Below are 16,808 nucleotides of genomic sequence, written 5' to 3' on the forward strand. Positions count from 1 at the left end.
ATTAGCTTTAATTTAAGATATATATAAAAGTGTCAGACTTTCCGGAACATTTTCAAAAGTCAAGTTGAAAAAATTAATTTTTTTTGAAAAAGTTGTCATTTTAAATCCCCCCCTGTGGGCAAGTAAAGGGTCACATATAAAAAAAAAATATACCAAATGAAAGGTAATGATATCATGCATCTATATAAAAAAAAAAATTATATTGATTCGGTTATTTTTAAAAAAAGTTATGGCAATTTCAAGTAAAACAATTTTCGAAAATTAGCGATTCTTAAATTTGTAATTTTTTTGGAGGTTTCCCCCAATTACGGGGAACGAGGGAATTTTTTTCAATTTTTGAGGGTAATGTTTTCGACTAGATACGATTTGTGATCTTTTGGCGTATCATTGAAAAAAATCGGTTTGGTGAGAGCTGAGAAAAAGTGATAACAGACACAAAAAAAAAAAAATAAACACATCTTAGTAAAATTAATACCTTCTCAACTTCGCATCGAAGCTAAAAATGAACCTTAATTACCCTTTTGTTTTTCATAAAAAACCACATCATAAGCAATTTATCAATATAATAAATAGCTATTATTTTATCATTTATAAAAAATAATAATATTCAAAAACAACAAGGAATTATAGTAATACTTTTTTTTTTTATTGATATGAACAAAATAAAAAATAATAAGTTGAAAAAATTTAACTATTTGTATTTGTATTTTGAATTTTAAACAACTTCTGCTATAACATTTTTGTATTTTTCTAGAACAATTGGCACAGAGTTTTTCTTTGAATGTCTTCGAATATTTTCTTCCCTATAAAATTTAAACATTTTTAATAATATAAGTACAAAAATACAAAATTATATAAAGAATTTTCATTTATAGATAACATACTTTCTTTTTAATTTTTTTCTAGATTCTAATTGTTGTTGACGTTCATGATAAATATGTTTTGGTATTTGTCTATGTTTTGCAATTCTCTTTACTTGAGGGTGAGCTGCATATTTCTCTTTTAAAGTTGCATTGTAAGCCATTGCAGTTTGTTCACGAGGTCTCAACTAAAATACATATAAGACATTAATAGTAATTAATTATACTATATTATTATATTAAATTTTTTTATTACTAACAGTTCCTAATTTTTCTGATGCATTTGCTTTCCAAATTCTTATATTCATTTCATCAGATGCACTTAAAACATATTTGTTATCCAAGGACCAAGCAACACTAGTTAAATGTTGCATTCGTTTAGTATGATAAACTTCTCTTGAATGACCCTAAATTTATAGAATAATGATATTTATATAAATAACAACATATTTAATTAGCATTACCAGTGGTATTTGAGAGCTACAGTACAACCAAAATTTTGAATACACACGAGAAAATTACATTTATTTCATTTATTCATTTATTTTATGAAATACACTTATTTTAATTACTTTATTCAACATGCATAACATATTTTTAACATTTCCGATTATTTTTAATGTGTTTTATAGAAATAAAATTGAAAAAAATAATAAAATATAAAAAATTTACTTTAGCTTATTTGTTGAACGTACCTTTAGCTTTAATGATTTTGGAACAAACTTTTGTCATTCTCTTGACAAATTACAACATTTAAATATATTTACCATCTTTTGGTAGTAATTGATTGACAACCATCAATTTATACTATTAGCAAAAATGATCGTTTGAAATCAAAAATTCATTCGAAAATCAATGAATATTTGGATTGTCACTTTCTTTGAGTACAGTCAAATGCCAAATTTGAGAAAAAAGTATGTTTGGTCGTATAGTGATCAAAAAACCACTTCTTCAACCGATAAACAAACAAAAGAGACTTTATTTTACTAAAGACCATGTTAACTGGACCATGGATCAGTGAAAATTGGTTTTGTGAAGAGACAAATCAAAATTTGAACTTTTTGGGAATTATCAGAGACAATATGTTCATCGAAAAATCAATGAAAGTTACAAACCACAGTGGTATAATGCTTACTGTGCAACATGGGGAATGTTCTGTGGTGGATTGGGGCAGTTTCAGTCTTGCAGGAGTCGGTCAAATTTAAAGAATTGAAGGAATCATGAAGAGCAATATGACTGTATATTACAACGCCACACAAAACCATTTAAAACTAACCAGCCTAAATAGTCTCTGAAATTACTTAAAGAAAGCGTAGAACAATATAAAATTAGAAACATTACAAAAACTGGTTGATAGAATGCCAAAAATTTGTAAAGAAATTATAAAAGCAATAGGAGATTATTTTCAAGAAAATCGGTTTAAGTAAAATTTTCTCATTTTTTTTATATGATTTCTAAAAAATAGATTAAGAATTATAAGAAAATGTTAAAATTACATTCTACACATTAATATTATGCAAATTAAGGAAGTAATTTTTATCAAATAATTGAATAAACTAAAAAAAATATAATTTTCTAGTATGTCTTCAAACTTTTAGCCAGAACTGTATATGTGGGTATACGGATTATACCTACTAAAAATTCTTTTAATTAACAGGTAGCCCAAAAAAATTAATACTCATGTACTATTTATATTAAAAATTATACGCTCACAAATTGGTATTTCAAAACCCACCCCCCTTTTTTAAAGGGGGGTGGGTTTTGTGAAAACATAACTAGGCATTATATATATTAAAATAAAACAATACATACATTATTACTTTCAAATATTCTAACAGACTTATCATAACTTCCAGTAACAAATTCTTGACCAGTTGGAGCATAATCAATACATGTGACAGCTGATACATGGTCCATATGAACATGAATTGGACGTTTTAGATTTCTCGTATCATAAGAATAACAGCTTAATAATAGAAAAAATATACATATATCTAAGTTAAAATAAAATTTTTATAAAATAATATTTATAACAAATATAATAATATGATGCAATTGTCTTATATTACAAGGTATAGCTATAAGTTCAAAATATAAATACAGTGCTAACTATTTTCTCAGAGATATTTTTGTGTTAAAAAACATTGATACTAAGAACCATTCAATAGAACTCATTTTATAGAGGATAAAAACAACATGTAATATTCTTTTCAAAAGATGGTAGAAACAATATTCATTAATAATACCTACAATGATGAAATGTCATATTCATTTTGAAATAAACTAAAAAATAATTAGAAGATATAAATATAATAAAATGTATAATTACTTATAATCTTCATTAGCAACAGTAAAAATGTATGCTTCCATAGGATTCCAAGCTAACTGATTTGATTTCAGTTTCATCACTACTTTTCTCATAGGCCTTACCTCTCGAGCATCATAAATAATAATACTTCGATCACTAGCACATGAAGCTAGAATAAAATAATAAATTATTTGTATTGTATTTTTAAATGAAATGTTTACTATTTTCATTGAAAAATTAACATTTTATTAAATATTGCCTGATTACATCTGTACCATAGTGTCAAAAACATAATTTTACAAAAAAGAATCTTAAAAAAAAAAATCAACAATAGATCATAATGAACTTTATAATATTATACCTTTTATATCTTATTAATTAGTATAGTTTAACACAGTAAATTAAAAAATATTTTAATAATGCTAGTTAAAATTGTTTATATAGTGGTATAAATATTTGTGGTTGTTTGAAGTTATAAACAAAATTTCACAACATGTCAAATGTAATAATAAAATCTAAACAAACAAAATTTATAAAATGTAATAATTTTGTTATATTTTTTAAAAGTAATATTTCCAACTAATCTTTCTATTTTAGTAATATTTAACTAATTCATCTTCTGAAAATTTAATAAATCACTTTTTAACATAACTATTAAAATTTTATCAGAGATTATTATTTTTGTTTGATAATAAAAAAAAGTCAATTGTTGAATTTTAAATTACTCGAGCTTAAAAACTAAAACATTATAAAATATATATTATAACAACTTTGTTATATTATGATTACCATGTTAATATAATGTTCGGATAATATTTAAAATACATTAAACAAGTAGTAAGTAGTAAATAAAATACTCCTAAGTTCTTCAACTTAAACCCAAAAGTACTAAGTCAGATCAATGTTATATTGTTTAGCTTTAAAAAAGTTTACTTGCAATTATTCTAAGTTATTTTTTGTTATACCCATTTTAGAATCTAAAATAATTCAAAAATAATACCTAACACATGAGTATCAATTTGGTTAAATGCAATATGGTGTAAACTGTCAACACCCCATTGTAAAATAGATGTAGGTTGACTTCGAGTTATATCCCATAATTGTACCACATCACCACATGTTGCAAATATTCTGTCATCTAACCACTTATGACTAATATCATATAGCACAGACTAAAATGAAAATAATATAAAAAAATAACATTACTATAACTTTTTTATAAAAATAGTATCATATACCTGTGATATAAAAGTTTGATTTGGAGTTTCAAACTCATCATCTGTATTCCAAGCTTTAACTGTAGAGTCATCCCCAACACTCAACAATTTAGAACCATCTTGGTTAAAACACAATCCTCTTACAAATTTATCATGACCATTCACAGCATAAATGCTTTTTTTTTTAGCTAAATTCCAAAGACGTATTTCACCATCATAAGATCCACTTGCTACTGTAGATAATGATTTAGGATGTTTAGCCATGCAAAATATTCCTTCTCTATGACCATCCAAATTGCCAATAAATGGTTTAGCGAATACTCTTTCTAATTTTACAGCATTAAGAGCACGTACATACTCCCGTGAAGCTTGAAAAGGATGAAGATTTGGATCATAATTTCGAGGAACTAGAATATAAAAAAAACATTAAAAAATAAACATTTTAATAGCTTGATAACATCATTTCCATATCTAAATTATTTAAAATAATTTTGTTTAAAAAATAAGCAGTCAATATTATACAAAAAATTGTTTTTAATCTAAAAAATTCTATTTTAATATAAAACTTAAAACTATTAAATAAATTAATGATAACACCTTTTTGAATATCTCGTTTGGTTTCTCTCAAATAGTCATCAGGATTTCGTGTTAATATTTTTACTTTCATTGTCACTTTTCAAATAACAGACATTCAAAATAATTTAAAAAAAAAGTAATTTCACAGACTATAAAATTAAAAAGCTTCTAGGTATGTAAAACAATAATTACAACAGCCAATATTACTAGTCGGTTGTAATTTTGATCATATCAGTTTTTATCAAAAATTAAATACTCTTTACGCACAGAAATCGAAATGACAATATTTGTTAAGGTAACGTAATACTAAAAATGTTAATGCTAGATACAGAAGTCTTAAACATAAGTTTATCTATTCTCTGCAATATCTACTTAAGATTGATACACGTGCATAATCAGTATACACAACTTTATAATTTTATCTTTAAATTCAAAATAGGGATATTTATTATATATCCGATACAGTATAAATGCCATACTGTATATCCGGTCATATTATCTCACTAATATTTTTGATAATATGATTCCTCATGTATATTGCTAGATAGGCATAGTATAACTAAATAATGGTTTTTATCTTTTCCAGTGATTAATAGACTAGCAATTTTTATTTTTTAATTATTATTAAAATTGTTGAGTTCACGCAAATTATTAATGTTGAATTAATTTTATGAAATTTTTAACAATATTTGATAGTTGCTCAATAATTTTAACTTAATGTCGAGCTAAATTTTTTTCATAAGAATCGAACGTGCAAGTAAAATTAAAAATGATTCTTTTGGAAACTAATAATCGTGTTGTCGAAGAGTCTATTACTGTGCGCATTAAAAATTCTTTATCCGGGTAAGTATATATAATTACAATTAAATAATATAATTTTTTATTCATTCATATATTTGGGCTTCTTTTAGGAACAAACCCGAAACTACCAACATATTCATATCAGATTATGCGGGTGTGTTGTTTCATATTTCTAATTTAGATGGTCAAAAGAACATGCTTAGAGTAAGTGAACAAATTTAAAATAAAAATTGTAAATTTAGCCAATAAGCTTTTTTTTTTAAAGGTAAGTATAGCATTAAAGTTTTATACTGAACTTCAAGAACATGGTGCTACAGAATTATTAAATCGTATTTATGGTTCTTATGTTACTGAATCTGAATCTGGCTTTAACTTTTCATTACTTATTGACCTGGAAAAAATTCCTAATGATTGGGAAGAATTAGTAAAAAAAATTGGACAATTAAAACGAAACTGTTTTGCATCAGTTTTTGAAAAGTATTTTGACTTTCAAGAAAAAGGGGAAGAAGGTCATAAAAGAGCAGTTATTAATTATCGAGAAGATGAAACTATGTAAGTATTTATGTATATATGTATTTTAGTAGTAATTTAAATTTATTCATATTTGACAACAAATATATTTAAGGTATGTTGAGGCTAAGGCAGATAGAGTAACTGTTGTATTTAGTACAGTATTTAGGGATAGTGATGATGTAGTTTTGGGTAAAGTTTTTATGCAAGAATTGAGAGAAGGAAGACGAGCTAGTCAAACTTCTCCACAAGTTTTATTTACACACAAAGAACCACCACTTGAACTACAAGATACTAATGCTCGAGTTGGCGATGAAGTGGGTTACATAACTTTTGGTTAGTAATTAATTTTTTTAATTTGATGTAGTGATAAAAGATTATATCTTAGTAAATAAAATAATTAATACAATTGTTGCATCTTTTAGTATTATTTCCAAGACATACTAATAGAGCTGCCCGAGAAAATACAATTAATTTAATACACATGTTTCGTGATTACTTACATTATCACATTAAGTGTACAAAAGCATATATACATTCTTGTATGAGAGCAAAAACTACAGATTTTATAAAAATTCTCAACAGAGCTCGTCCAGATTCTAAAAAATCTAATGAAAAGAAAACAATTACGTAAGTTATATGCCATTATATCAAATAATAATCAATTACGTGTTATTATATAAAAAAAAAAAAACTTCATTTCCATAATTTTAAAAGATTATTTAGAAAATAATTTTATATTGTATTACATAGCCTGAATAACATAATCAAAGCTTAGAATTTTTTTTGGTTGACTAGGAAAATTAAAAATTAAAATAAAAAGGTTCATAAGGTTTTAATAAACTAATGACATTATTTATCAAAATCTATGAAGCAAAATATGATTTTTTATTAAAGTACGAATATATGAATTTTAAAATTTTTTTGGTAATACTTATTTCACTTAAATCAATATATACAATTTATACTCTGAAATTAAAAATTAAGATCTTTCAAATTTTATTAATTTACCTTCTCTTAAAATAGTATCATTTTAATCAAATTATGCCTAAAATTAACATAAATACTTATTTGATAAACTGTTAATTTTTATTAAATATAAAATTAATAGCGTTTTTTTTTTTCAGTGGTAGATCATTCATTCGAAAGGACTGAAAGTGTTTTATTATTGATTATTTATATAAGAAATAAAAATAAAGTTCATAAGTATTTAATAGTTATTAAACAAACACTAATCAATTCCATAAATATTACATATGTTTATATTGTTAGCTAATAAAACTAACCATTGTTTTTAATATATAAGTATATAAAAAAAACTATTATAATTTTTGGTTTTATTTCATTTATTATTATTTATGTACAATAAATATTAGTTATTTATTTTATTAATTGTATTGCATTTATATATTTAAAATAAATTATTAAACTAAAATTTTTTTTTTTATTCGAGTTTAATTATTGATTTAATCTTCATTGGCAAAAGGATTCAAACTGTCATCATAATCATCATTAAATGGATTTTTATTATCATCATAATCCATATTACTAACATCTTCATCAAATGGATTCTTTGGTTCAAAAGTTGCTACACTATTTGAAATGTTTGAATTAATTATTTTAGGGCTTGATCCTAAGGGTATTTCTACAGAGTTGGTAACAGTTTTAGGAGTTATTTTTTTAGGAACAACAGTATTAAATTTAAAAAACTGTTTATCAACTATTGCAGAATCATTATCAAATAGGCATCGACCAAAATATTCTGAAAGAAGTGAAAAACTATCATTAGTCCGTTCCAATTGACTGTGGAATAATTCATTATGATCTTTAATCATGCTCTAAAAAGAAAATTAGTAATATTTAATCCTTAATATCAATAAAAGTATAGATAGAACATTTTTACCTGAGTACGTATTATATCAATTATTTGCTTGTTATTGGAAATACAAGCTGGACATTCATCATCATTTTCTGAAAAAGCTTGGAAACAACTGTCAAAAAAACAAAATAATTTGCAACAATAGATTTTATTACTTATTAGATACAATAATACAATTAGAGCACTAGTGGTATTGTGATAATTTAATTAATTTACTTCAATTGAAAATTAATAAAGACTAAGTCTTTTTCATTGATTTAATAGAGTATTCTATTATTAATAAATAAATTTTATAAATGAAACATTTTGATTTTAAGGTCAAATTTATAGACACTAATATTATTATATGACCTAATTTTGATAATTAATTTGTTAATTAAATGTAATAATCAAACTATAAATAAAAAAGAATATAAAAAGAGATACTTTAAAAATAAGGCAAAATATGTTTATAATCTGTTTGATAAAAATAATATCACTACTATAATATTCATCAAATACTACAATAATTAAGGACTAGAAATATTTGAAATATACCAATTACCTATATTTATATATTGAAAAAAACAAAATTTTTGTCATTAAAGATTAGAACAAACTAATAATTAATATCAACTAAACAACATTGGTCTAATATTAGTTCTATAGTGTACTTTATTTGTAAAATTATAACAATAAATTTGATGAACCAAAGTTGTATAATTTTCTTCAAGCCGGTATACCTTTCTTGTACAACCAAAGTAGACACATATTACAAAATGTGCAACAGTTTATTTTAATTATGTAAAAAAAAAAAATCAAAATCTTGTAAATAATAAAATGTATACAAGTAATCAGTTTATCATAAACCACTCGATTACTCGCAAATTGATAAAGTAATCAAGAAATATATGTAACTAAAAAAAAACTAATTTCTTTTGTGAGTAATCATGTGGTTTATGATAAACTATACATATATAGTTTTTTACATTTGTTCATTTACTCATAAACTGATGAAGTAATTTCTAAACTGAATTGTTTAAATAATAGAATATTACACTTGTTGTAATATTCTATGTAATTAATTATCATATCAGGACAAAAAAAAAACATTTTATTTCAAAAATCATAGATAAGTGTACTGTAACAGAATACCGATGCATGTAAATAAAGTTTTAAATAGAAAAATAATAAAAAAAACACTTTCTCCAAAAAGGTTAAAAACTTTACAACAGTGCCCACTAGAAGGATAATATATGAGTATACAACGTAATAATTGGAAACAAAAAATTTGATACAAAAATATGTTAATCAGCTAATAAATAAATTGCTAATAAATTAGCAGAATTTAATAATAAAAATATCAAAATATTGATATCTCAACTTTTGAAAAAAATTGATAGTGAATAATACCAGTAAATTTTGATATATTGTAAATATATGATTTTCAGCTTAACAATATATAATAGAACTACCTATAATTTGTTTTTTCATTAATAAAAATTACTTTCAAATTCTTTTAATTTATGTAACAATTAAAAAAATAAAGTAAAAATTCACTTCTAAACTATAATATTTAATTAATATAGTTAACTTACTGTTGGTGATAGGAATGTTGACACATAAAATGTACACTGGGAAGTTCAAGTTGATTATTACATGCACTACACCGTAAACCTTGAAAAACTATAGCACTAAAAATAATTATTTAAAAATTATACAATTAAAAATATTTAATTATATATTAATACTTTAATTATTACTTGTTTTTTAGTTTTTCTATAGTATTATTTATGTTTTCTGTATCTTTTTCATATTTATTAACCATTTCTTTATCTTTTTCTAGTGTTCTTTTTTCAGTAGTAAATAAATTTGTAAGAAAAGCTCGAATATGGCCAATATTAATAACTTTTGATTTAGCTAATGATGATAAAATGAAGTAAGATGACAATAAAGATTTCATTTCTAAAAATAACAAAATCTGCATAGAATATCAACTTAACTAAAAATATTAATTTTAATAAATTACTTAGTATTTGAAACTAGTTTTTATATTTTAAACATGACTAATATTAAAGAAAATATATTTTATTTAAATAAGTTTTTTTTTACTTCTAGTTACTTAAATATTTGAATATTTTTTTATTAAGACATTTTAATTCTAAAATTATTTAATTGTAAAATCTGATAAATTTAAATTTAATTTGCAGTAAAAACTTATTTTTAAGAAATTAAAGATACTATAAATTGTAAAATAATATATTTAGACATTGAAAATAACATCAATTAAGAACCTTTTTTAATTAATCATATTTTTATAGTTTAAATACATCCGATAGAATAGAACAAAAAGATATTGTAGAAAAAGTGTGTACCATTGAAATTTAAAATAAAAAACTTTAAAGATTTTGAAGACAAAATTGTGTGATTTAAACAACCTATTTTCTTGTAAAAACATAAAATAAATTTTTTTAAAGTATAATTTTATATATATATATAATATTATTATTTATTTATTTTTAATTAATCAAAACAATTATTAGTTAATAATTTACCAATTTCATTCAATACTTCTTCTAGAACATTCAAAGGAAAATGTTCATCAGATATAGCAGACTTAAATACTATAATCCACAATTTTGGCTCAGTATGACCATGCCGTCTACAGCATTCAATTGCACCATTGTAATCATTCAGAGACAAATAATAATGGACCAACTTAACAAATCTAGATTAAATAATGCATAATATTTATATAACTATAATAATTAATAATGTATAAAACACTAAACTGTTTATTATGTTCATAAATATACACAACAGCTGGTTTAAACTCAAATGATGTTGCCAAAATTAATACTTGTAAGTAATCACAGTTAACATCTGCTGATTCTAATATATTGAGAATTTTTTTTTCTATTTCAACACGGCTATCAGTATTATTTGCTTTTTTCCAAACAATTAAACAGTGTTCAATGTATATGTTAATTATTGAAATTGACCATTTCCCTAAAAACTGAATGTCAATAATTCTTAATATAGACTTATATTTGAACAGTAAATAATGGGGTTTCTAAGATTATTAAAATATATTAAAACTATTTAATTTTCAATATTTTTATTAGTATTTTTGGATAATATATCCTGAATACCAAAGCATTTTAGATACTTTTAAAAGAAATTATTTTGCCTTAATACTTTATAAAATAATATTCTTAAGTATTAAAATATAAATTTGTATAAAAAAATAAATATATTTAAAATTTACTTACATCCCTGAAATGATCCAAAAATTCAACTAAAAGCTGAGAATCATCCAATAATAAGTAAATAAAATCTTCAGGGCAAGCACAATTTATTAGAGTATTTTCCTTAAGATGAACAATAAATCAAATGTTTTAAAGATTATTAAATGCATAATAAAAAAAAAATTACATTAGTGTTAGAGTAGCATGCAGAACATAGTTTCTTTAAGAAGTTTACAGTATCCATGGGAACATTTTCCATAAACACATTACTATACTGTTTTATAATTTGCACAGACTATAACAAAAAAAGTATATTACTTTTTATCCTAAGCATTAGAAATAAGATAACATACTTCATCAATGGAAAGATTTTTAACATACTCTAATGCAGCAGAATAGTCATGTTGATCATCTAAAAGTATTTTTATATACAAAGAATGTCTGTTATGCTTCTTGGCCAATGCAAGAGCATTTTCTGGTGAAGATTTCCTACAAACTTTAATAGCTACATCAACATCAAATTCAATATTATCATTTTTGACCTAAAAATAATCCATTTTGAAATCAATACACTTAGGGAAAAAATTAGTTAAATTGTAGGTTTATTTAAACAAACTACGTAATTCAATATAATAATTTCAGTATGTAAACACTGTGGATTGATTCAATTGTGCTAGACTATGTTAATTTTCCTATTCTCTCTACCACAAACAATAGCTTTTAAGAGAGAATATTAAAATTAAATAACTTAAATGACTTATTTCTTTATTGAATTATTTTTTATGAAAGAACTAACATTGAAAAAAAAAAATTATATATACACATTATAGGTCATAAGTAATATTGTATTAATCTATTTTGATATTTATTTTTTCATTGTATTTTATTTTAAATATGTAAAAAAATGTTTGATGTTCTGAAATATAAATTCAAAGAAAGGAAAACATTATAAAACTAATATAAAAAATTGAGTTGTTTTTTTTCTAATTAAAATGTGCAGCATTATTATTATTATTATTTATATAATTATTTTTTATTTATTTAATAACAACTCTTAAAATTATATATTAACTCAATATTACACGACTTAAAGCATACTTACTAAAATAAATTCTTGGAGTTTATCTAAGCTATTAAGTTTTGAATAACAATTAAACAATAATGTGGTATGGTCTTTGGTCGCAGCTCCTGATTTATGCAAAGCATGTAAATAAGTAGTTAAGCTATCAATATATTGTGAATCTAAAAACTAACACATATAATTTAAATAAACTATAATTGTAAAATTGTTTATCGCATAAGAATTTACTTTCTTAATGACATATGACGGTTCAAGTTTTCCAATTGTTTTAATATACTGCTCTACAGCACCACTGTGATCACCTTTAGTATATAAATGATCACCATATTGACGAAATATATTAATAAGCGCTTGAGAATCATATTGTTGGCTCTTAGCCATACGTACTGCCACATCATATAAATTCTTTTTAAAAAGAACAGACAATTTTGATTGCAAATCTTTCTCAATTAACTGAGATAGACTACCACTAGCTGTTAAAACATATAATGATCCCCACTCTGACAAAACAGATATAATTTCACGCATAGTGGTAGTAAATACTATAAATTTATTTTGAATGTCTAAAATAGTTAATGAAACTGCTGCAATTTCATCACTGAAAAATAAAACAAATATAATTATGATTATGTATACATAAAAAATATGATAATTCTTACGAATGTTTTGTAGTACTAGAAACTGTCACAGTATTATGAGACTTTCCTGAATCTTTAGAAACTATAATTAGATAACTACGAAACCAATGAAGTATAATTTTTTGACCTCCTACAACATAGCATGGACCTCGGCTATCAACTGTGTAACAATATATTGCCTAAAACATATAAATACCTATTTTACGTTACAACATATGTTTGCTATTTTAAACCATCTAAGTCTATTTTCTATCATTTTATCTATGATTGACGCTACACCTATACTCCTTTTTATATGTTCGTTCGTAATCCTATCTTCTTTAGTTACTCCATCTAAGCATTCTCTTCTCTGCTCTATTCTCTTGTTAACCCCCCAATATTCTGAACCATACAACATATCTGGTTTCACTACAGTCTTATAGAACTTACCTTTCAAACTCATTGGAATTCTTTTATCACATAATACACCAAACATTTCTCTCCACTTCAACCACCCGCACTTAAACTTGTGTCTTACATTCTCGTTAATACCACTGCTCTTTTGCACAACTGATCCTATATAATTAACACTTTCCACCTCTTCTATAACGTCCTTGCCTATTGTCACTGACCTCCTCATTTCATCTATCTCGTGTTCTCCTTTGTCAAACTCGTACTCTATATACTCTGTCTTATTCCTACTTATTCTTAAACCCTTTTCTTCAAGAGCTGATACCCTTACTCTAAAACCTTCTGTTACTCTTACTACACTTTTTACTCTGGTACAATTGCCATTATCCATATCCTCTTTTATATAAATGTACCTTGTTGGGACTTTTTTTTTCATTAATACCCACTTTAAAACCTCTCTCGGTACTATATCATACACTTTCTTCAAATCTATAAATACCAAACACAGCTTTTCCTTTTTTTCAATAAACTTTTCTATTAGTTTCCTCACACAAAATAATGGCTCTATTGTAAGTAAAAAAATATATTTTAAAATTAAATACTTTGTATATTATTTTCTAGAACTACCACTTTAATTACTTACGTCCTCTTTAGCAATCATAAAGTGACCATCAGGACCATTTACTAATACTGAACATTTAAAATCACAACCAACTGCATCTAAGACAGTCTAAAGATAAATCAAAATTAATTTTAATTTTATCAACTAAAAAATTGTAAAAGTTTTTACCATGGGATAAGAATCTTTGGAAGATAAATTAAATTGCTGGACAGACGAAGCCGTAGAAACAAAGAGATACCATTGATTATTAACAACATATTTAAAAGCCATTCCTGTAATTTCCTGACCCAAGTTCTTTAATACTTTTGGTTTTGAATTTCGATCTCTTGATAAATCTCCTTTATATAATACTATAGAACCATCTATAAATCCAACAGCCATCAACAAACGATTATCTGTCACACATAGTGTGGTAGCTCTTTCTAACTTTGGTAACTTAGATGTACGTATACATGTTGGATTATTTTGACGATCTCTTCGCTCCAAATCCCATACTTTAAGCAAAGCATATGAATCCAATTCATCTTCCTAAATAAATAACAAATTATCTCTATAATTTAAGTAATATATAATCGAAATGAAGGTAAAGTCATCAATTATTATCTTACACCAATAGTTATTAATAAGTTGTTATTTTGAAGTTGTGTAGATAAAAGAACAGACAATTGATACGCTCTAAATGTAGTGATAAGAAATGTTCGAGTAATTAAATGCACAAGTCCATTGTCATCACATATAACTAAATGACCATGTCCACTACTTGTAATAGTTATATTAGATCCCTAAAAGTAAAATTCAAAATAATTTACTTCCTTTTAACTTAGCTAATTTGAGTACTATAAAATTAAGATATTTTCATTAGCCTCCATGTACAATTTTAAATGTATCGCATAACAAAAAATTTACTAGACACCAAGTTTTTTTATTACCTTTTTTTTTACAATTTATTTTTAAGAATAATTATAAACTATTTATACTTATTGTTTAAGTATATAAGTATTTTAATAAAATTTTAGTTATTCATTAGGAATATTAATTATATTTCCTACTGTAACACCCTTACAATATATACAGAGTAAATCTGTTATCATGAACTACTAAATTAATTGGAAAATAAAAATAATATTGAAAATTGTATTGTTGATTTTTCTTAGTTATGTTTCAATCAAACATGAACATGTATACTCCAATTTTAATTGTAGTATACATAATTAACAGCTAATTAATTAAAATTGCGAATAACCAGAAAATTTTATTCAAAAGTTGTAATTTACCAGTCATTTTCTTAATTTGATTATTATCTTATAAATAATAAATAATAAAATAATCATGTAAATTATTTATGTTCTCATTTATATAAAATAACTTTAAATATATATTTTTTCCAAATGATTCCTATACTAACAAATTAAGTTTTAACTCATCATTAATATTTAAGAAGAATTAAAGCTGAGCAAATAAATATAAAAATTGTTTGAAAAAAAAAACAGTATATAAAAAAATTATACCACTTGTTAAGTCAACCATCAGGTTTATACTTTCTCATTCTCTTTCACACACAGACACATATATATTTCTTTATAAAACACATATATTTTAATTATATAATAACAATATATTAAAAATTTTAATTAAATAATTACACTAATTGTTTGTGAAATCCGCTTAGAGTCAGCATTATGATTAATATCAAAAAAATTGAATCTGCGCCACTAAAACAAAAAATATATATATAATAATTATAAAGTAATTATTTTATAATAATCTTGATTTGAATACAAATACTTTAATATAAATATAATGAAATGTTTGAAATATAAAATATATATCATATTATATCAATAATATTTATATTCATGTAAATAAATCCATAATATATAGAATATATAGAACTAAACTGATATATTGAAAACTCAAAAATATTTACAATAAATAACAAAAAAAATTCATATTTAAGTTTGTTGTTTAATTCAAAACTTAATCATTAGTGTTTTTGATAGATTTAAAATTTGTTTAAGTAAAAATAAATTTTTCTTTAAGAGAATAAAATAATGTTAATAGTAAAATTCTAACCAATCAAATATAAACAGTTTTACAATAAATATAATTTTATGATCATAATTTATTACTAAGATTTATGAATAATTCTAATTTTTATATATTAATTTTAAATGAATTTCTTTTTAGAGAAATTCAAAATTAAACTATGGTAAAGGAATCCCCACGATTTTATATAATTTTAAATTATTATATTGGTCATAGTAGTTTAATAATAAAATTAGAAGACTTACTTCTAAAAACGACATTTTAATTTTTTTTCTAATATATCATAAATAAACTATTTCAACAACTACAAATATTATTAAGTATTAATTAAATGTTAACAAATTCTAGTAGGTCTAAAGTACAATGAACGTAATAAAAAATAATTCATATATCTTTAATAAAATTATAACTATGTTTTTCGATTAAAATTTTTATATATGATTTTGATATATTCAGTTCGAAATTATATTTACATATTTTAATAATACATCGTAAAATGCAGTATAAAATTATTAACTTGTAAGGTTTTTAAAATTATAAATGATTTTAAACATTTTTACTAAATTATTTTATCAAATGTTAAATTAATATATTGGCAATGACTAAATGATAAATTGATAATATCAATCTGATACTATAGAATAGATAGAATA

At 23.3% G+C, this 16,808-nt stretch overlaps 3 protein-coding genes across 3 annotated transcripts; 1 reads left to right on the forward strand and 2 right to left on the reverse strand.

Moving 5' to 3' along the window:
* Positions 1–624: 624 nt before the first annotated feature.
* Positions 625–5,304, reverse strand: LOC126900326 (DDB1- and CUL4-associated factor 13). Its single transcript, XM_050675971.1, has 8 exons — positions 4,983–5,304; positions 4,407–4,792; positions 4,169–4,340; positions 3,190–3,337; positions 2,673–2,826; positions 1,121–1,267; positions 885–1,048; positions 625–803 (listed from the first exon to the last, which is right to left on the reverse strand). The coding sequence occupies exons 1-8, from the start codon at positions 5,050–5,052 to the stop codon at positions 716–718; spliced, it is 1,329 nt and encodes a 442-aa protein (XP_050531928.1). The 5' UTR covers positions 5,053–5,304; the 3' UTR covers positions 625–715.
* A 218-nt stretch (positions 5,305–5,522) lies between these two features.
* Positions 5,523–7,552, forward strand: LOC126900330 (actin-related protein 2/3 complex subunit 2). The gene is made up of 6 exons (XM_050675977.1): positions 5,523–5,804; positions 5,873–5,966; positions 6,028–6,314; positions 6,388–6,608; positions 6,698–6,902; positions 7,400–7,552. The coding sequence occupies exons 1-6, from the start codon at positions 5,731–5,733 to the stop codon at positions 7,425–7,427; spliced, it is 909 nt and encodes a 302-aa protein (XP_050531934.1). The 5' UTR covers positions 5,523–5,730; the 3' UTR covers positions 7,428–7,552.
* Positions 7,553–7,606: 54 nt separating this feature from the next.
* On the reverse strand, positions 7,607–16,600 carry LOC126900321 (vacuolar protein sorting-associated protein 11 homolog). The gene is made up of 17 exons (XM_050675968.1): positions 16,401–16,600; positions 15,753–15,821; positions 14,718–14,891; positions 14,278–14,637; positions 14,131–14,217; positions 13,119–13,276; positions 12,688–13,057; positions 12,481–12,627; positions 11,732–11,920; positions 11,566–11,673; positions 11,403–11,501; positions 10,923–11,146; positions 10,686–10,858; positions 9,894–10,095; positions 9,729–9,824; positions 8,176–8,263; positions 7,607–8,110 (listed from the first exon to the last, which is right to left on the reverse strand). Exons 1-17 carry the CDS (start codon positions 16,413–16,415, stop codon positions 7,739–7,741), a joined length of 2,931 nt encoding a protein of 976 aa, XP_050531925.1. The 5' UTR covers positions 16,416–16,600; the 3' UTR covers positions 7,607–7,738.
* Between the last annotated feature and the right edge of the window lie 208 nt (positions 16,601–16,808).

The sequence above is a fragment of the Daktulosphaira vitifoliae genome, unplaced genomic scaffold (assembly GCF_025091365.1).
Source record: "Daktulosphaira vitifoliae isolate Bord-2020 unplaced genomic scaffold, ASM2509136v1 Scaffold_3, whole genome shotgun sequence".
Taxonomy (NCBI): Eukaryota; Metazoa; Arthropoda; class Insecta; order Hemiptera; family Phylloxeridae; genus Daktulosphaira; species Daktulosphaira vitifoliae.